General features: G+C 28.8%; 1 protein-coding gene across 1 annotated transcript; it reads left to right on the forward strand.

The window, feature by feature from the left end:
- The first annotated feature begins 13,524 nt into the window (after positions 1–13,524).
- LOC107872600 lies at positions 13,525–14,542 on the forward strand. Its single transcript, XM_016719242.2, has one exon. The coding sequence runs from the start codon at positions 13,611–13,613 to the stop codon at positions 14,205–14,207; it is 597 nt and encodes a 198-aa protein (XP_016574728.1). The 5' UTR covers positions 13,525–13,610; the 3' UTR covers positions 14,208–14,542.
- Positions 14,543–16,033: the final 1,491 nt, after the last annotated feature.

The following is a 16,033-nucleotide window of genomic DNA, read 5'->3' on the forward strand; positions in this document are numbered from 1 at the left end:
CAGTATGAAACTCAGATAGTTCTATCATATTTAGGACTATCAGATACAATCAACTCAGATACATTACGGAACTCAGATAGTTCCATCAAATTCAGGACTGTCAGATATAGCCACTCATGTTATCAGTTATATTCAGATTCAGTAATCATGTTATCACAGTATTAGTGTCAGCTGTTATGTCTCATGCATGTATTCTCATGCTCATGATAGTTAGTCAGTTATTATTATTGTTCATGTATATGAACTCCATGCATTCAGCCTACCTTACATGTATACCAGTACAATTAAAGTACTGACGCATTTGCACTATGGTGTCTTATACCATAGGTTCAGAGACACGAGCTCCAGATCAGCAGTAGATTCTAGTTTCAGCAGTCAGAGTTAGAAGTGAGTCCTTATTATTCGAGGACATGATCATTCCCTATTATATCATTAACTAGTTTATTAGTTAGAGTTAGTTGGGGACATATCCCATCAGCTCCTTACTTAGACACTTCAGTCAGTTAGAGGTTTTCTACACTATCATGTTTCACACTTTAGTATGTTCAGTTTTGTTTTGGGTATTTCATTTCCCCACATAGATGTCATATCATTCAGATCATGTTCAGTATTGAACCTTATGTCCTTTCAATTTATGTTTCTGCATTTTAAGATATTTTATATAGGTACAGATATTAGTCATGGGTTAGCTTGTGGTCCTTCGAGGTCATGAGCATTGTGTAGCGTTCTGGTTCAGCAAATTGGGGTGTTACAGTTGGCCATCTGTTACATTATGTCGATATTTCTATCTAAGTCTATCTGTTGCAATAGTGGGAAGAGATGTTTGATAATTCCTAACAAATTACCTACATATTGCAATATATGTCTAAATCTGTTTGATATTTTCCAACAGATGTGTCGTCTGTTGCAATAGATATATTATTTGTTGTAATATTTGAATCTAGTATTCCATTTTAATTAATAAGTTCAAATCTAAGAAAAAATAAAATTCATAGCCAAAATAAAATAAATCGAAGCCTTTAGAAATTTGCTAAAATAAATCAACGAATAAATGAAATGTAAAAAAATTGTTATGGGTACAGATCTCAACAAATACATTAATAATTTATGTATTGATGCAAAGAATTCCTAAGGAGGGGTGAGGTTATTACTTTGACAGACTCAACCTATAAAGATCTACTCAATAAGGACAAGTTGTTCTTAATCCGGTGCTATGAAATTTGGTTTTGGTTGTCGTGGATCTTTATTGTCGCTTACATATGGTTTCTGCGCTTTCTGTTCTCCGTATTTCGATAAAAGGAGTAGCATATTGTCAATGTTGTTCAGTAGTAGCTTCTACATCCACCTGAAAATCCAGAATTGTTCAATGCTAATCACGGAAATACAACAAAATAGAAAAGGATAACTCATCTGTTCTAGCAAACAAACAAGTCTTCCTCCTATTTTAAATTATCCCAAACAGATCATATTTCTGTTGTAACAAATGAATTAATTGTTGGGACAAATTTCTACATGAGGAAGATCTGTATGATAATTTCCAATTGATGAACCATCTATTACAATATATGACTCATTTGTTGCAGCAGTTAGGTCATTTGTTGGTACAAATAAAAGTGGTATGAAGAGCTGTTTGATTTACTAAAATAGATGAGATATATGTTGCAACAGATACTTTATCTGATGTAATAAGTTAGTCAACTGTTACTACAGATGTATATATCTATTTGATAATTTTCAGTAGATGTGTCATCTATTGAAACAGATATGTGTTTGTTTGTTAGTTGGAACTGACATATATATTCAACTTCTCCGGCTCGTGCTACTCTCCTTTGGCCATTGTACATTGCTCAATGTAAAACACGGATAGAGGAGTTACAATTTCTCTTTTGGATGCTTGATAATACCTTGGAAATTACTTTTATTCACCTCTTAGCCTTATCTCTAATGGTGTGGATGGATATAAAATCCTTTTTGATGGAATGACACCTCTCTTAGATATCAATTTCTTTACAGAAGCAGCAAGTGCATTAATAGCATTAATCACTACATCATGTTTCGCCTTGCAGTCTTGACATTTGCATCCAGAAAATTGGTTGGGAGAGACAAAATCTATATAACCAGTATGATCATAATCATAATGGTTTATTTTAAATAATATAAGAGGAGCATCATTAGCACCAACACCAGCACTACTACCACCACCAACAGCTCCATCACCACTAAGACCATTAACAATAACAAGCCCACCCTCCACAATTATTTTTCTTATAATGGTTGTTGCTCCAAACAATTCTATTTTTATTATGTCAATGACCTTAGGATACGATAAAGTTTGCACAGATTGTAAAGTAAGAAAAAATGGCATCTTCAACTCTCGATTGGTTAGAACTAGCGATGGATGCACAATCTAACCTAAATCATTACATATATTAGAATGATGATTACACCATTCAAAAAAATTATTAATTAAAATAAATACTTAATTATAATTATACTTACTGCATCCTTTGGGGGGTTGAAGAGGTCAAGAAATTTTTCATTTTTATCAGTTTTGGCCGACAACCATCTCAAGATTCTGAGACAGGAAACTTCGCCCTGATAGTTCACTTGTTGTCTCAAATAATGAATGGATTCAAACGTCCAAGCCTATAAAAAATGCCAATAAATCAAAACTATTATTGAGTAAAAAATGAATGATATCATAATAAAAGAAAGAAATATTTATCATGAAAGCCCATGGAAAGCCATATAAGTTGATTGTCTTTAGTGCTAACGGAGTCAACAAATATTTGACAGTCATTTTGAAGATTTCATAACCCCAAGGATAGTTTTTAAACGCCTCAAGATCCTCGGAAAGTTTTATTAAGCCAACACTTATGTTGTTGTTAACCTCTCGCACAAAGAATATTATGTATAAACCAAACTAAGACAATGACTGCTTGTGCTCCTTTGAAATTCTTTTACCTTTCAACGTTTCTATCAAATTTTTATTTTTGAATCTTGGACCAACAATGGACACCAGGTCATCATGATCAGACAACTTGCCTTTGCCTTTTTTTGATGTGCGGGGTGCCTTTTTGGGGTTAGAATAGGTATAACATGAGAAGGAAAAGGAGGATAACAATTTAGTCCAATAACTATGGCAAACTCCTTCCAACCAAAACAAACAGACATGCCACAGTAATTTATTCACACCTCATCCATCTTATCTTTGTTTTTATACATAAAACTACACTTGAGAAATTCATATAGCATTTTTATTTGGAAATGAGCATTGTTGTCTTCCGACAAATCAAGATATTTCCCAAAGTATTTATACCTGAAATAAGCATCCAATTTTTGTTCTCAAAGTATTTTTCTGAAAGCATCGAAATATTTCTCATGGCTAACTTAATCACAAAATCACCTGTTAAATCTATGGCACCATCGCACTGCATTCTCACAGGATAATGATCAATGCTAAAGATTTTGACCAACTGTTCGATGGAAGGGATATTAGCATTTAGATAATCTCTTTGAAAATATTCCTCATCCCCGTGTTCATCATATTCTTCTTTCGATTGATCTATAACGCTTGTAAAGCAAGCTCATAGAGTGGTAGATGTAGCCTAGCTGCTTCACTTGTTCCTTTACTTGGACTTGATTCAATTTTTGTTCTTTTGGGAGCCATATTATCTAAAATTAATAGAAACATACAAAAATATATTATAGTTGATTAATGCATTGTTAAAAAGGGATAACAGTAAATCTAACACGTAAAATAGTAAAATAATAGTTGCAACAAATCACATAACTGTTGCACCAGGTAGGTTATTTGTTGCACCGAACAACTAACCTATTACAATGGATGAGTAATCTATTACAATAATAAAAATTATATCACTTATTTTTTAAGATAGATGAATGGTTTGTGCAACAGATCACACATTTATTGCAATATATGAGTGGTCGGTTGGAATAATTAAATAACCTATTACAACGGATGAGTAATCTATTGCGATAATACAAAATATATCACTCATCTGTTGAGAAAGATGAATGGTTTGTGCAACAGATCACACATATGTTGCAACATATGAGTGATTTTTTAGAACAGTTAACTAACCTGCAGCAACGGCTGAGTAATTTGTTGCCATAATACAAAATATATCACTCATTTATTTAGAAAGATGAATAGTCTATGCAGAAGGTCACACATCTATTGCAACATATGAGTGATTTATTGGAACAATTATCAACGGTCAATATTTTTTAGATTTCTTCCAACAGAAGGGTCATCTGTCACGACAGAACTATGATCAGTTAGAAAAATCAACTTTTACACATGTCTTGTTGGAAGAGTTGATAGGATTTTATCCAACAAGAGGTTCATCTATTGTATCAGATCTTTAATTCGATGTTTCCTCTGTTACATCAGATGGTTAATCTATTGCATCAGATTTTTAATTCGATGGCTCCTCTGTTGCATCCGATAGTGAATTTGTTGCATCAGATGGCTAATCTATTGCAATATATTCTTAATCTGTTGCATCAGATAGTTAAACTATTGCGTCAGATGGTTAAATTATTGCATCATATGCTAAAACTGTTGCATCATATTTTTTTATTCGATTGTTCCTCTGTTACATCAAATGGTTAATCTGTAACATTAGAATTTTAATCTGATGGTTCCTCTGTTGTATCAAATTATTGATCTATTGCATCATATGCTAAATCTGTTGCATCAGATGGTTAATATATTGCACCAGATAGGTAATCTATTGGAGAAAAAAAAAGTAGCACGATTTTTACCAAGAACAAGAACAAATCAACCTAGCACCGGGCACAACAAATTAAACTTTGAAATCAAACAACAAAAGAGAATAGAAGAACATAGAAGAGAAGAGATGAGAATAAATACCAGAAATTAAGGTTTTATTCAGACCGCATTTCAAATTAAAGCAACAAATATTAAAATTATTAACCAATACTATAAGAGAAGTTAGCTCAAGTTCCTCATTTTCTTCAAAACTAAAAAGACCATAATTTTTTACCTGTGAAAGAATAAAAGAAATGATGAAGAATTCGAAGTTGTTGTGGATGGAGAGCAAGGCTGTCACGTCAATTGATGGTTGAAGTCGAAAAGGAACTCAAAACCCAACTCTTTTTCGTTGGAAGTTGAAGTCACTGGGGATTGAAAGAAGAAATTTACAGAACTGTTGGTTGAGAGAAGCTGTCAAGAGAGAGGACAAAAGTGGTCGATGATTTGGATTGAAGAGAGGTGTGAGTTGGGTTGATTTGTATTTTTGAAAAGATTAAAAAGTTTTAAAAATATTAATCAAGTCCACAGTTAACTTAATCAAGTTTTCTAATTATGTTTGACCCTTTAAGTTGGTTAATGTCATCAATCTTTCATTCAAGACTTAAAAGACACCTTTTCTTCAATTTTCTCTTATAGCTCATTTGAATTAGCAATGGAAAGTGAAAATTAGTTAATTTCTAATAATTATATTTAGCTTTCGCCATAACTATAAATATCCATTACTCTGAAGTGAAGATTATTGACATAAGCATTATTAACAATAAGAATTTTTATAATATAATTAAGATTAAAAAGAAATTTCAAAACGGATTTCAACAATTATATTACTATAATTTAAAGAATCTTTCATAAGTTTTTTTAGTAACAAAAGTTACATATAATGGCATTTTACAACTCTTTTGATAACACATCTTGCTTTTGTCCATGCTTCATAGTCTCTTCTTCCACAATCTTCAATCGTACTTTAGTTTGATCAATAGGGTTAATTCCTCAAATTGTCACTCAACTTATAGAAGTATCCCATCAAAGTAACTTTTGAATTTTTTTGGACAATATTATCACCCGCTTGTAGAAACATCTCACTAAAGTAACTTTTAAAATTTTTAGATAATATTATCAATGAACTACAAATATATTTCCAACGAAGTGAAAACTAACGGAAAAGTTAAATTTTTAACGAATTTTATTAATTCGTATTTTAATCTCTATTTTTAGATCAAATACCCATTAATTATATAAAATTTATTTAATCCATTTTAAATGTGTCTTTAGTAAAATATATTATATTTATGTAATTAGAGCAAAATGATGATACAATCTTTCGTTAAAAAGTGATACATGTATCTTTTATTTTTAACGAAAGTTTATATATTTATAATTTTAGGTTTTTTTTAAATTTAAAATTCAATCTAACTATAGAATTTAGTGTACAAATATGCAAAGATGAATAGTAATTATGTATCACCAATATTAGTTTTTTTAGCTAATCTTCATTTTTTGTTAAGAGGAACTTTTTAAATACCAAATCTTTTTAATTACAAATTTGAGATTAGAATGTAGGAGGAAAAAAGGGGGGAGATGGTATGATTTTTTCTATGAAAATATTATTTTAGACTGCACCTCCATTTTGCGCTATTTACATGTGTATAATTCATTTTATTAAAGATATATTTTGAAATGAATTAAATAAATTTTCTATAATTAATGGGTATTTGATCTAAAAAATAAAGGTTAAAATATATATGAATAAATTTATGTTAAAAATTTAAATTTTTTCTAGTTTTTACTTTGTTGGAAATATATATGTAGTTCAGTGATAATATTGTGCAAAAAAAATAATTAAAAAATTACTTTAGTGAGATGTTTCTACAAGTTGAGTGACAATATTGTCCTAAAAATTTCAAAAATTACTTTAGTGGGATACTTCTATAAGTTGAATGACAATTTGAGGAATTAACTCTTGATCAACATATGCCTTAGTTTGTCATTTATTTGCTCTTATTCCACTGCTTCACCTGTTAATAATGATAAAATATTTTAACACCAAAAAAATAAGAACCATTACATGCAAGTGTGTGTATACATAGAACTCAAGGAGGAAAAATATATCTTAAATAACTTTTTACTAAAATTTAATAAATAAAAAGCAAGACCAAAAAACAAAGCAACCAAATAAGTAAACAAGCTCGTAAGCTTCTTAAAATCTGTAAATATCAATCTCAAATTTCAGTATCAATTATAATACGACACATAACAAAACTACCTTTACATTAAAAAAAATAAAAAGAAAACTACATAATTTAATGCAATTTCCATATAGTAAAAATTTGTTTCATTTACTTGAAAAATTTCATTTTTAAAACTTAAAAAAAAAAAAATTAATTAGGCAAACATCATACACAGAAAATTCAAATTAAATTAATAAAATGTGAATATGAAAGGGTGAGGGGCGGGAGGGGTGTGGGGAACAGGGAAGGAATGGAAAAAGAGAAAGAAAGATTAGGGTTGTTAAATGAAAATAAAGATTAGATTAATTTATTGAGTTTTTAATTTTGGGAGGGAATCTTTTAATTTTTGAAAATTTTTAATATTTTTTTTGGAGTTAGGAGTGGGGGTGGGGGATTTTGGAAGGGGTGGCGCGGTGGTGGGAGCTAGGTTTAGGTTTGAAAAAGGTTTTAATTGATCAATTGGCTTTTGTGTGTTTTTTTAAATTATTATTATTATTATTATTATTATTATTATTATTATTATTATTATTATTATTATTATTATTATTATTATTATTATTATGTACAATTGCTATTATTAGTACTATTAACAAATATAAAGAAACAAGCTTATCTAATGAAAATAATAATAAAATACATAATAAAATTACGTATACTTTACTGTAAGTTAATAGGAAAAGTCAACTATTTATATGAAATAAATATTATTTAACAAAATATATTTCTTGTCAGTTTTTTTTTATTTTTTATAATATTGTTATTAGTTTTATTATATACTCCATATTTTTTAAAAAAATCTTAATTTATAGTGCATAGTTAAATTTATGGCTATTCTTAAGTTTGAATTATTATTTTTTAATTTGAATTGAAAATTTTGAAAACCATCCGAATTTAAAATAACTTATATAGATTGAAGTTTCAAAAAAACAAAATTAATATTAGAAAATATATATAATTTATCTATACATAGTAGGAGAAACAAAATAATATTGTAATAAGAAGTGTCAATTATCATATAATTTAAGTTTGAAAATTATATTAAGGTAGGAATTTCAAAAAGTTAAATGTCAATTCAGTTTTTTTAATATCTATATAGTGAGTTTATATTTATATTAAAGTGTCCTAATTTCTATTGGTGAAATTATACTTCCACAATTTTCAATTATTTCAATTTAAATCTAAAATGGATATGAATTTTAACTATATTTTTTAAGTGGAAATATTAAACTTATATGAATTTTAAATGAGTTATATGACTTAAAAATCTAGTTTAAAATAAAAAATTTTAAAAATAAAATAAGGTTATTAACCTATTTATATAGAATAGGAGAAATAAAACAATATTGTGATGACAATATCATCATCATGAAATTTTAAGTTTGAAAATTATTTTACGATTAAAATTATAAAAAAAAATGTCAATTCAGATTTTCTTATATCAACAACGTATGATTTAAATCTAAATTAAAGTGTCCATTATAGGAGAATCATACATCTACAATGTTCGGTTAATTCAATTTGAATTTAAATAGAGATATGAATTTTAAATTTATTTTTTTTTGTTTGAATTAAAAATATAAAAATTATATAAACGATATGACTTAAAAATTAAAATAATAAAATTATCAATAATATAAAATTCAAGAAAATATTAAAATTGTCAATATCTCTATCTTTATTAGTGTAGGTGTATTAATTATTTTCACCAAAGTGTCATCTTTAAAAAAAAAATTCTAGAATAATTTATATTGCATCTTTGGATAAAGTGTGACATTAATTAATAAAATATTAAAAATTAAATTAAAAAACTTATTTAAATATTATGTATACAAATTACAGAAAAGGGGATAGATAATGTAAAGATTAAAATTTGAATTAACATTTATTGATAAAATAAAATAAAATAAATAAATATATTTTAATATTTTAAATAAGTTATAAAAGATTTAATTGTTATGTTTTTTATAATGTTTGTATATCCGATGAATACAAATATTAGTATACATACAACCTCAACAATTAGTAAAGTTTTTTATGAATACTTTTGAAGAAAATAAGTTCTTGCATATGTCACACCCCCGGTTTTTCACCGCGTCCAACCCCGCTAGGGAGTTGGTTTTAGAGAAAATGGATTTTTCCAATTAAAGTGACGTTTTGAAAAGGGATTACTTTACTTACAGAGTCGCCACTTGGAATTGAGTTTGGGTGTTCCAAGTCACCTTATTGAATCCCTATTCAAAAGGAAATGACTCTTCAATTTTTGTTTTTTCGTCTGCGAACTAGAAATCCGGATAAGGAATTCTGTTGACCGAGGGGAAGGTGTTAGGCACCCCTCGAGTCCCATGGTTTTAGCACGGTCGCTTTAATGACTTACGTCCGGCTTAAATTAAATTATTTTTTTTTAGGATTTATAATATTTGTTAACCTAAAAGTTGTTTGCCTCCCGCTTTTAATTTATTTTGAAATTATTTATTATATTGACGTGTGGCTTACCGATAATAGAACTTTTCGGCCTCATCACAAATTTTGGCACGTTTCTCGCGCCTTTATGGCATTTATGAGTCGTCCCTATTTTCCTAATCTAAATAAGCACCTAATGGGTTTAAAACCTACCCAACCCAATTCAATCGGCTTTAAACGGTAGGTTAATTTATTATAACGAATGGTCGGTAGCAGGGCTTTCCAACTTCATCGTTAACTTTCACTTGTATCTTAAATATTAATTATTTAGAGGCTAACAACCTAACTCATTGTTTTATGAATTCACTCCCTTACAATATGTTTTTCCTCTCTTTTATTTTATCAGATATGATAAGTCTTGAATAGGTAAAAATACAATGCTAAATCCAACTTAATTATTATGAAACCCAAAGTAAAATAGTACACATTTCAGTATTTACGAATCAGTTGGAAATTGCTAAAACAACAAATAACAATAACAATACAAGTGTGCTGGAACCTAAGTACAAACTATCTATTAGCAACATGAATAAGGAATAATCAATTAGACAAGGCCAACTTGGACAAGTAGCAGCGAGATAAATGAAGGCAAATAAAAAATAAATAAGTAAATAAATAAACTAACTCAAGATAATTAAAACACAAACTGGTAGTTTATTAGTTTAATACAGTTGATTAGTGAATTTATCAGATCCATTTTAAGCCAAAAAAAAAAAAGGAAAAAGACGAAGAAAAAGACAATGCGCATGGCTTGATATATATATACATTTACGTTTGGCAGAATAAGGGAAAAACATAGACTAAACTAGTGCCTAAACTATTGAGGTAACTCATTGCTTTACACCGCCAAACAAGTGAAACCAGAAGAGGTGACGTATTTCAAAGTAATAAAAATTTTTTTTTAGGAAAAGAAAGATAACTCCCATTACTCATCTTTTGATTTTAAACCCGAATTGTCTAATCTTGTCTCAAATTTTGAAAGAAAAGAAAAACAAAGCAGACAATCTATGACTAGGGGGGTAACGTGAAAGATAGTGTATTCAAATCTCACATTCTTAGAACTTAATAAGATCAAACAATACTAGCAATAACGAATTCTCCTTATTCCAACACGCAATTATATGGTACACATAAAAAACATACCCATTGAACGCTATCTTTTAGTAAGTGTAACATGCATATAATTCCGCATCATGGAACAATCCTAAACTTTATAAAATTAGTTGGCAACTCCGAATCTACATACAATTGTATAACTACTCCGTAACTTACTCGTACAACTCATGGCAATCATAAAACCTACATAATTAATCAACCACACATACTAAATAATGCATAATGTCATTTAAAAAATTTTATTTATGCTTTGATTCACAAGAAACTTATGGAATAATGATAGTGAGTTGGATAAAAACCCGTGTGATGAAATAAATTCAGTATAGAAGCAAGAATGCCATTACCGAAAACTCAAACGGAGATCCCGAACTCAAACCCAAATTTCTTCTCCTCTTCTCCTTTGATTTTTCTTTTTTTTTCTTTCTTTTTCTCTTCTGTTTTTTTTTTCGTTCTTCCGTGTGTGTGTTTAATATATGTTTTTTCTTTTCTTTCTTTTTCCGTGTGTGTGTGTTTTTTCTAAGTGCATGTGTGCATGTCTTTTTATAGTGTATGTTTGCATGTGTTTATATAGTGTATGTTTTGTCATGGGTTGTGTGGAGGAAGAGTGGGAGAGGTTAAGTAGAAGTGGGAATTGTGGGTGGTTTGGGTAGTTTAGGTTTTTTTATTATTCTTATTATTTTTTATTTTTTATTATTATTAATAAAATAAAAATAATTAAAAACTAATAAAATATAATATAAGCTAGTAAGATAAATTTAAAATGCCTAAAAAAAGATTAATTGAACATTAAAATGATATAAAAACATTAGGTTTGGGTCAAAAATTAGGTGTTTACAGCATATAAAAGAAATAAGTGCTAATTTTAAATTAATAAAGTATCAAACATACAAAAATATCTTTACAATTTTGAATGAAAACATGATTATATATATTTTAAAAAGTACAATAAACATTCAAAACAACAAGTTGCAACAAGATAAATTACAATGGTGAATAAGTATAAGAAGTTAGTTGATAAATTTGAAATTATAAGTTGTTATATAAATTGTCGATGGTTGAAGATTATCTTCTTTTTCTATATTTATTTTTTTGTATTTTAACACCTATTTATTTTAATTATATTTAAAACTTACAAGTAGGATCTTATAAAAATTGAATTTGAATCAATCGGTAGAATGATAAATGCTCCTAAGTATACTGAATTGACAAATATATTCAAGTCAAATAATACTTCTGAAAACATTTAGATAGGATGAAGTTTGAATGAAATTAATTGAAGTTTAGCTAAAATTTGACATGATCAGTTAATCGAAATACATATAATAAAGTATTTATTTAAATTATATTTAAGATTTACAAGATATACAATTTAATTAAATCGAACGATTAACACCTCTAATCATATTAGATAGATAAATATAATATTTCTTTAAGCTTCAGCAAGACTTAGCGAAGTTATATTTAGGTTCGATATAATTAGGTAATCAAAATTAGTTAGATATAATCACATATTTATTGTAATTATATTTGAAATTCACAAATAGACATGTAGTATTGAATCAAATCAAACGATTAATCTATCCAATTACTCTACATTAGTAATACTATAACAAATTTCAGCTTGATAAAATATAATTATTAGGTGCAAAATTTAATCACAATAGTACATTTGTGGCTTAATTATTTCATCAAGAAAAATAATTAGCTAATATTAAGTCAATTATTTCCATGGATATTTAGTACTCAAAGTAAAAATATTTATAACTTTAGTAATTTATTTTAAATAGCCTTTTTATGGATAAAAGGTCGTTATTGCTACAACAAATTTTAGCACGTATCAAATATTAAATATTAGCCACAAAATTTTATTATAGCAAAAAATCTATGGCTATATCATTTAACTATTGCAACAATCTTTACTAACATGAAGCAAAATCAACAAGTAGCCACAAAATTATACTTTAAATAATTTATTGTGACTAAAAGGTTATTATCACTACATAAGTTATAACTCGTGGTAAAAATTAATAATTAGCTATAAATTTTTTTATAGAAAAAAAATGTGGTTATATCATTTAAGTATTGCCACAATCTTTATGACTTGAAGCAGAAAAAATTATTTAGCTACAATATCTTGTTTCAAATAGTTATTATGGCTATTACTAAGTAATAGCTACAATTTTAAATTCATAGCTTAGTTTTTGTAGCAATAGATACATTGTGTTGTAGTACTGTTATCGTTCTTCTATAAATACATAATATAGTTATTTATTAAATACTTAATTTTACATAAACATAAACATGTCATTTAACTTGACCTTAAATCACAATTGTGATCTTCAACTTTAGGTGTGCACAATTAGGCACTTAAACTTGTATAAAGTTAAACAAGCAGACACACACGTCCTACGTAGCATAATACATGTAGGACGCTATGTAGGACAAGATTTGTCCGCGTAGAATGCCACATATATAGGACATATGTGTCTACATGTTCAATTTTATACAAGTTTAAGTGTCTACTTGTGCACATCCAAAATTGTAGTTCATAGATGTGACCTAATACCAAGTTAAACGACATGTTTATGTAATATGTAATGTGCCAAACTATAACCTCTGTAAATATTCTAGCCAAGTGCACAGGTACATATTTGCACACTTTGTCAAAGTAAGAATGAATAAAATCTTATTCCACCTTAAATTGGAGTAAATTCAATATTAGCAATTTCCTTGTTGTGATTTGCTTTATTTTACCAGATATGGAGGTACAATTCTTGTCTAGAGCTAGTGTACAACCCCCAAACAAATGAGAGGAAGAAATTTAAAAAAGTATAGCAAGGAAAAAGACAAAACAAGTCCTAGAAAAATTTGCAAAGTGATTGGCGCTTTCTATAAATTACCTGCTTACTAATGGCAAATTGGTAATCAAAAATCCTTTATATATCCCGTTAGAATAAGACACATCTCCCACCCCACATATCCAAAGAAAAGGAAAGAAAAGAAAAATGTTTGGTCTCTCTCATCCAAAAACTCTCCCTTCTTCCCTCAAATCATCATCCACTACTCCTTCATCCTCAACCTTAAACTCCATGAAGCTCAAGACCCTAATACAATCCTTTGTTTTCTCTCATTTATACCGCATTATTAGAGCTCTAGCCAAAGCCAAATCAATCTTGTTTCAACATGTGAAGAATGTTCAGTTAGTTCATGTTTTTGAATTTCCCATGATGAAGAAGAACAAAAACAAGAATGTCAGGCTGTTCCTTGGTTCATTTAGGCTGCACTATAATTGGTGTTCTTCACATGTCATGCCGGTACCTATACCAACTGCTCTTGAGGATTACTCCACCGGCAATGTTTATCGTGACTCTACGTGGAATTCTATAATTTCTACTGCTTGTGATAAGTCAGAGCTCTCTGGGTACCTTCAATGGCTTGAAGAAAAGGATAATTTTGAAGACAATAATAATAATAAAGCAAACAATGGGAATGATATTGATAAGCTTGCTGATATGTTCATTGCAAATTGTCATGAAAGGTTTAGATTGGAGAAAGTTGAATCTTATAGGAGATTTCAAGAAATGTTGGCTAGAAGTGTATGAAGCCTTCAACGTCGATTTTTTTTCTTTTTTGGTTAGACGGTAAATTTGGGGTGGGGTGGGGTAGGGGATTTCTATGTCAGATAATTGTCTCACATTTTGGAAGGTGGAGTTTTTTTTTTTTTCCTTCTTTTATTCCCTTGCTTTTGGAAAGGTAGGTCTTGCGAGACAACAATTGCCTCGATGGTGAGTAAAATTGAAGTAATTAGAAGGAAAATCTCTAACATCATGAGATTAGATGTGATATGGAGAATTTTACATGATGGGTTTCTGAGATCTGAAATTTATTTACATGCATTTTACCATCAACAATTTTAATAAATTTGCATTCTTCAGCATGCTTAGGCTTTATTAATGGGAGCGGGGATGATATTATATGGAAAATCAACGTCGATATACAAAGAATTGGGATGAGTTGGATTAAATGTTTAAAACCATTCAAATTTGGGTCCTAAGTTTTCTTTTTCAATATAACTTTCTAATTAAGCCTTAAAACATTTAATATTTTTGGATTATATGTCTCAGTACAATATTGAAAACGAAAATTTTCTGCTTCAACATGCCCGGAACATTATAATACTTCCTTTCTCATCAAAGAGATATGAGATAATTAAAAGATTATACACCGAAAATATGGAGCTTTTAGGTGAATTAAAGACGAAAATTAACAAGTTGTCCCAGCTAGTGTTTGAACGTGATTGTCAATTACAATTATCATGAATACCCGATAGTTATCTTTTTGGTAAGAAACAAATTCATCTACTTTCTTTTTTATGTCCCACTCGATGTTCGATATCCGCATTAGAGCCCGACTAATCCGAATCGCGCGTTACAAGTCCATTATGGGGGTAGCGCTCCCAATAAGATTTTCTCCATACCGAAAGGCTCGAACATGAGACCTCTAGTTAAGGGTGGAGCAGTTTCGTTATCACCACTGCACCACAACTCATGTTGGTAAATTGAAATTCTTCTACATTGTTAGTGAATACAAATTAGGATCAATTTGGCCATAAAAATTATTTATTACTTTGGAACAATTTTTTTATTTATTTGAAAATCATTGTTTGGCTATGTATGAAAACTTCAAATTCAATTTAAAGTTGTATTTTAAATTTGAAAAAAAATAGAATATGACTTATTTTCAACTCACTTTTCATTTTTAAATTATTTTTTAACTTTCAAATTTTTCTCTTTTTTTTTTTAACAAGAATAACATCAGCTTTATATCAGCCATTAACCATCATCGACTTTTCCTATGATAAAGTCCCTCAATGACAACTACTTCTACCAAAGTATTTGGCTTTTATAAAATCCCATATAGTAACGATCATTACATGCAATAAAGGAAAATGGTTCATTGTGATAGTAGTTAAAAAAAATTGATGTGTAGTAGCATCAAGCATGTATATGGAATTCCATCTATAATATTACGTGACTATCGAGTATGTGATATTACTCTTTAGAGCATATTTTATTGTTTGCTTAATGTAGGTTAGTCAAGTTGGATAATTTTGCTTGTTTTGAAAATTGTGAGATATGAATCATATGTCACGTTTGATTTTTACAAAAATATATAATCAAATTTGAACATTATACAAAACATTCTTTGCAAAAATTATAACCAAAAAACAACTTCAACTTTAAAATTTTCAAATAAATAAAAAAATAATTGGAATCGATCTATTGCCAAACGCCTACTGACACTCCATTTGAATTTGATAGAGAATGATCGATCAACGAGAAAACTCGTCGACCGCTAAATTGATCCACCTTTAGATAGGAGAGAATGAATAAAGATGAAAGAAAAGACGACGTTTGAAATTAAGGGT

Source organism: Capsicum annuum, chromosome 5 (genome assembly GCF_002878395.1).
Source record: "Capsicum annuum cultivar UCD-10X-F1 chromosome 5, UCD10Xv1.1, whole genome shotgun sequence".
In the NCBI taxonomy this organism is placed as follows: Eukaryota; Viridiplantae; Streptophyta; class Magnoliopsida; order Solanales; family Solanaceae; genus Capsicum; species Capsicum annuum.

Excerpts from the sequence above, each read along its gene's own strand:
- LOC107872600 (XM_016719242.2), top strand. The coding sequence starts at position 13,611 with ATGTTTGGTCTCTCTCATCCAAAAACTCTCCCTTCTTCCCTCAAATCA.